Genomic DNA, 6,716 nt, shown 5'->3' with positions numbered 1-6,716 from the left:
AGGCGCATTGGGAAGCCATTAATCAAGCAATCGTAAACAGATGATGAGATGGCATTTCCATCCTCATGGGGAATTTAATCAAGATAATCCCAACAACATACAGGAAGTAAGGGAGATTTATTTTCTCTTCCCTATATATTGACAGCGTCCTCTACATCCATTGCATTGCATACAGAGAAGAACATACATATCGGATATCTGCATATAGAGCAAGCGTTTGCCTTCTTGTTGTTCTGTGTTTGAACATATTCTGCTTATATACTCGACTCGTGTGTCAGCACCTCCAATGGCCTCTGCAAGCAAACTATTTGTCACTTGTCTTCTTATAATGGTACTTGTTCAGGTATCGAGTGTTCGCCGATATTGCCATTAACGATATACGATTATACTTTTCATTTAGTTTGCTGTACAAGTTTTATTTTATATTTATAGCTCATTCCTGTATGTGAGACAGGTGTGTGTGCAACCTGATGAGGTTGGAGCTTCAACCACAATTCGGGTGAGTGGAATTCTACCAGTATTTAAAGCACGAGTTATATTCATGAGCAGACATAGCAGGTCCAATTGTTACTTGTCTAACTGATGACATTTCCTTTCGCTTTTCCATGGTTTCAGCTCCAAAGAAGTGGGATGAACAGGATGCTTCTGCAGACCGTAGGTATATGCTCTCAAAGTTATAATATATGATATTTTATTATTTATAATGGTTGGATTTTATCATTTATTTAGTTTTTCGTTTCTTGTGAATTTATCTTAATGTTCACTGCTGCTTCAGCATTTTCTTGACAACTCATTTGTCCTTTCAGCAATCATTTTGTCGTTTGTGATCAGTTTCAGTTTTTACGTTTAACAGCATTATGTGTCCGCTAATTGTGCTGCTATCTTCCTGAACTTTTGCTTTTGTTTCCTGAACTTTTACGTGGTTTATCTTCAATATCTATAACAACTATGATTGTTTGCTGTTTAAACTTGAGTATGAATTCAGGGCTGATTCTTGGCATCACTGGCTCTTTTAATTCTCAAATTCTCAAATGCAGATTGTCAGGAAGAATGTGGACGAAGATGCGCAAAAGCATCCCGCCAGAACATGTGTTTAAGAGCCTGCGGCACATGCTGTGCCAGATGCAATTGTGTTCCCCCCGGCACATCTGGAAACGAGGAACTCTGCCCGTGCTATGCCAGCCAGAAAACACATGGCAACAAACCCAAGTGCCCGTGAATATATGATATGCAGTTGCACACACTATAGATATGTGTGATTAAAGAAAGGGCGGAGCTGATCCCTGGATTAGATGATGTATATTCTGGGTGAATAGATTTGCATAAATATTTACCATGAATAAATGCTTATCAGTATTGGTTGCCATGTGAAACGAAGATTTGAAAACCAGACAAAAAAGTGTGGGGTTGTGAAGCGTCATAATCCGTCAATGACAGAAGTGTGGTGTGGAGGGCAACAATCCTTGAAGGATAGAAGTGGGTGCAAGGGCTTTAGATTTCTCATGGGGTGAAATTATTTATCCATGTATAATGTATTATGTTATTGTATATTTAATTAATAATTCATCTTTCTGAGTTACAGCTGATGGCCATTGACTCTGATATTAACCATCATATATCATTTCTGAGTTAGGACTCTGATATTAACCATCATATATCATTTCTGAGTTACAGCCAATGGCCTTTGACTTTGATATTAACTATGATATATCGTTTGTTTGAAGGGACTATATCATTTTGTTTAAAGACATTACATTAAGAGAAGATATTCTGATAGTATTATTGTTCTTCTGGTCTTCAGAGAGTTTTAGTTTTGTTTTGTTTTTTTTTTTTGGTTTTTAAATGTTCGGGTTGTTTTTTAATTAAGTTTAATTAATTTTTTTATTTTAATTTATTTGGTTTTAGTTTTAAATATGTTATGATATTTAATGATATGATTTAGTTAACTATTTTAATGTTATGAAATATCATAAAATTTAAAGTTTAAATTTCTCTTACAAATAAATAATTATTATATTTTAGTTAAACAATTTCTTTCCTCACCCTAAAAAGAGATATAAACTCAGGACTTTATTTCCTAGTAAAAGAAATATTTACTAGATATGTTGATCTCTATTCTTTAAAATCAATCAATATTTCTAAAAACAATATATATTGACTTTATTCAAATTTAGTTTAAAAAATATTTTACCATTTCTTTTTTTTCCTCAATTTTCTTTTTATGAGGAAAGAAATTACTTATTAATAAACCATTTATTCGTTTTATATATATTCATTTTTTTGGCGATTCAATTTTACGAACTTTTTTTTACTCTTCAAAGCAAACAAAATTTCTTAATAGATAATTAACCCTTCTATTTTATAATTTATATATTTTTAATATAAAGATTATTGAAAATAAAAATTTAAAAATTACTAAAAAAAATATCTTTATTTTACCAGATATTCAAAAATCCATATATAACTAACCTAATTTTCATTATAAATTTATATTCTATTTATTAAAAACAATTATTATAAATTTCATTCTATTTATTTACATTTTTATATAAAATATAATTTAAATATAATCTAATTTAAAACATTGTTATACAAACATTCTAAACAATAAATATATATATATATATATATATATATAGATTAAAGAATATGTTTTATAAATTCTAATGTTTTGAAAAATTAATATAAAATAAAAAGTAATTACTCTTTACTTTACAAACTCTTGGATAAGAATATATAGAATTATATAAATCGCTTATTTTATATTATACATTTAATTATCCTGGTTTATTAATTTCAACATATTGAGAAATCTAAATTATAATTTGTAAATGACAGCTATTTAAATATAGCATAACCTCAAAATTTTAATTATTTAATTCAAAATTTATTTTTATTATAAAATTAGCATAAAATGTAATTTAAAAATAATGCTGTAAAAGTAGTTATATAAATATAATAAATTTTATTATTTTATTTCAAAATTTAGTATATTTGTATTTAAATTCAAATTCAAATATATATTATGAGCAGACTTAGAAGGCCCAATTGGTACTTGTCGAAGTAATGAGATTACGGCTCCCTTTTCCGTAGTTACAACTGCAAGGAAATGGGATGAACATGAGGCTTCTGCAGAACATAGGCATATTCTCTATTTTATTATCTATTGTTTATAATGGTTGGACTTTATCATTTGTTTATAATTGTTGGACTTTATCATTTATTTAGTTTTTCCATTCTTGTGGATTTCTCTTCATGTTCACTGCTTCTTTAGTATTTTCTAGTCAATTTATTGCTGTTTTAGCAATCCTTTTGTTGTTTGGGGTTGATTTCATTTTTGACCTTAAGGTTTTGTTGTTTGGGGTTGATTTCATTTTTGACTTTATGGTTTGCGATGATGTTGTTATCATTGTGAATATATGATAAATAGATGTAACAAATAAAGACAATAAAAAAAAAATCTCCTTACCCCGAATGTATTAACTTACATATTTCTAGTAATTTGGATTTCATATACAATCAATCCCATCAAGTAATTAAAGTGCTAATCCATGGATACGGATTGCACATGGCTTAAAATACTTACCATTATCATTAAAGTCATAACCAAGTGTAAACAAATATTTTGAAATAAATGAAAGGATGTGGCGCCCTTACCAATGTGGGTTGGTTCTCAAGTGTAACACAGATGTCCATGCGCTAAATGAAGAAACAAGGGTTATTAATGACTAGATACACCAAAGGTGGCTCCACACTGACCATCGATTTGAATGGATTTGACGGTACCAGATCATTAGGGCTATACCTAACCAACTTACACCTCTCTCGCTGATACTCTATCATTTTTCTCTGATTGAGTTGGATTTTTGCTCTGCAACAGATAGCCTATGCGACAATCGAGAAGGTTCGAACTCTTGCCTCATGGTCACTGGCTTCTCGCCTCATGGTTGTTGGCTTCTCCTCATGATGAAACAAGTAAGGGAACTCTCTTAAGGTTTATCTGTCCACTGCATTAATAATATGTAGATTTCCTTTGGAGGGTTGAGGTATGGTGATTGACTGTGCACGGTGGTTTGCAGTGTCAGCCTTTGGCTTTTGTGCTTAGAGAGGCTGGAATGCTTGGCTCTCCGAAGGTTGGACAGTTATACGTCACTAATGGCTGAGGTAATCCATTCTCAGACTTGTGAAAGACTGTTCCCTTTGAATGTATTCATGGTGTCGATCAAAGATCTGAGCCAAGGTAATCTGGTTTTAACTGACAGGATGGAAATGAGGGTTTTTAGATTAAATTTCATCTCTAGGTATGCCTTATTGGCCATTCACTTTTTTTTTTTTTGAGTTTAAGATTTTAACTTTCAAGCCCTCAACTAAAAACATATTTTCTTGATATAGGTGTGTTGCTACCCTTGGTTTATTTGGAAAACAACACCCAGTGATCAAATCCTCACTAGGTTCTTCGTCATATGCACAGGTTGGGTCTCCTCTGGCTATGATACTACTATTAAATTTTTGTGAGGTTGGGGACGAGATTCAATGGTGGTTTCATGGTTTATGTCTCATGAGTCTGGTTTAAAAATAGGATTAAGGGTTTTTCAAGGTTTTAAATATATTCATAGATAAACTCTTTGATACTTGATTAAAGATGTTATCTCGAATAGAGTAGGTCTAAAGTATTGTTTATTATGGGTGTCTTTTAATTGCCCTAAGTGTCAGAATGTTGAATTAAGCCCGGATTACTTCTTTGCAAACAAATGTTGTATACATTTCTATTATTGTTCATGAGGTTTCTTTCATATTACTTCTATGTTTCTAATTAAAGTTATGCATTTTATGAAAATAAAAAATCTGAAGCTTGGTATTCGTAGTATTTATCGATTGTAAAGCATATTCTCAGAATTTTCTGCCTGATAGGAAATGCTTTCTATTTCCATTACCGTGTAGGAATACGATAGAAATAACATGGGTTGCAAAGGCTAAAAGCTTCTGCCTGATCTTGTAATTTTATGTTATATGTACGAATATAAAAGATACCCGGTTATGCTGGTTATGAATCATAGTTATGGCTTATCTATACTCATTCTTGGATAAACTTATTTTAATTTTCTAATTGATTCATTACCTCTATTAGCTAATGAATACTACTATAGTACTCATTCTGAATCTGCACATAAATCTCTTTTATCTGATTTAGTTAAGTGATTAGTTTTTACAATACAAGGACCTACAACTTCCTTTGCTAATTCGTTTATGAACGTATATATGTGTATGCACAGTAATTTATCTTATTTTTACAATCCTAAATCTAGCAATATTAAACTTAGACCTGCGTCAGTTAATAGTTAACTAGTTCACTGCTATACTTTTTGTCTAGAACGTCTAAACTTATTAGAGAGCTGAACATTTACTCATAAGAGTTTAATATTTACTTATCTGTTTGGCGGAAAATTATTCTTCAGGATATCGTTGTTTTACTTATGTGTTTGAAAGTCTCTCCCTCCCAACCACGAGTCTAGAAATTATATCCAGACTCTCCCTCGATCACTTTCAGTGTTCCGCAGTGGATTAACCAGCTACTGTCAGTACCTTGGGCATCAGCGTTTCTGCCCTGCCTCAAGTCCTGTACTTTCTATTGATTGTTGTTGTTCTGTAAAATCCCACTGGATTTTTCTGTATCCCTCCCACCTCTATGATTCTTTTCCCTCTCTTCCATCTTTTAGGTAGAGAGTAACTGTCTTTTCCTGGCAACCGTTTCTTTTAACTACATTAAACAATTACTATTTTATTAAAACATCATTACCAAAATTTTTGGTAAACACAACATATATGGCACTCTAGTCCGAGTCGGTTAATATTCAATCATTAACATGTGATAAAGTTTAATTTAACATTTAACAAAATTAACTTAGTAAGTTTAGTTCTTTTATGTGACTTGGGGATACTACATCTCCCCCCCACCATATGAGGAATGCAGTTCCTGGTGTTCTCTCTGTTTTCTGAAAAGAAGGCTCGATATTTCTCCCACATAAACTCCTCCTCTTCCCAAGTGGCGTCATTCGGACCAAAGTGCTTCCATTGCACTTTAACCTAGGTGATGGCTCACTTCTGCAAGTTGGTTTCTCTTTGGTTGAGAATACGAAGAGGTTCTGCAAGAATATTCCTTCCAGTTCGACTTGAATGTTCTTTGAGCCAATAATGTGTTGAGGATTATAAACATTTTTTTAGTAGGGACACATGAAACACATTGTGAACTCGAATGTGGCTTGGCAGCGCCAACTTATTAGCCAATGATCCAACTCTTTCTAAGACTTGGAAGGGTCCACAGTATCGGGGAGCTAATTTAGCACAACCTTGCCACTAAAAGAAACTTTACCAGGGCTTCACCCTTAAATAAATGTGATCCCCATATTGAAATTCCCTATAAGTTCTTTTTTTTATCCGCATACACTTTATGTCAATCTTCTTCATGGTTTTCTCCATCTCCGCTAGCATGTCAGGACCCAATGCTAGCTTATTAACTGGGTTGTTCCAGTCTATGGGTACCTGGCATTTCCTTCCGTATAACACCTCAAAGGGGATCATACCTAGATATTCATGATGCCAATTTTTATAAGAAAATTATACTAAATGGAGGTAATCCTCCCACTTGTGAGGTTGCTGCATTACAAACATGCATAGCATGTCCTCCAACACTTGATTCACCTATTCGGTCTTCCCAT

General features: G+C 32.6%; 1 protein-coding gene across 1 annotated transcript; it reads left to right on the top strand.

The window, feature by feature from the left end:
• Positions 1–286: 286 nt before the first annotated feature.
• LOC149213266 (cypmaclein-like) lies at positions 287–1,219 on the top strand. Its single transcript, XM_089390737.1, has 4 exons — positions 287–343; positions 455–499; positions 616–658; positions 1,038–1,219. Exons 1-4 carry the CDS (start codon positions 287–289, stop codon positions 1,217–1,219), a joined length of 327 nt encoding a protein of 108 aa, XP_089246863.1.
• The last annotated feature ends 5,497 nt before the right edge of the window (positions 1,220–6,716 follow it).

Source organism: Pinus tabuliformis, chromosome 1_1 (genome assembly GCF_031772625.1).
Source record: "Pinus tabuliformis cultivar Carrire ecotype Pingquan chromosome 1_1, CPIR1, whole genome shotgun sequence".
NCBI classification, from domain to species: domain Eukaryota; kingdom Viridiplantae; phylum Streptophyta; class Pinopsida; order Pinales; family Pinaceae; genus Pinus; species Pinus tabuliformis.
The sequence above is the reverse complement of the archived record's forward strand: the minus strand, read 5'-3'. Positions and strand labels throughout refer to the sequence as shown.

Bases quoted from the DNA above. Each gene is read 5' to 3' on its own strand.
- LOC149213266 (XM_089390737.1), top strand. From the start codon at position 287: ATGGCCTCTGCAAGCAAACTATTTGTCACTTGTCTTCTTATAATGGTA. The intron at 344-454 runs GTATCGAGTGTT...TATGTGAGACAG, and splicing joins TTATAATGGTACTTGTTCAG to GTGTGTGTGCAACCTGATGA. The intron at 659-1,037 runs GTATATGCTCTC...TCTCAAATGCAG, and splicing joins GATGCTTCTGCAGACCGTAG to ATTGTCAGGAAGAATGTGGA.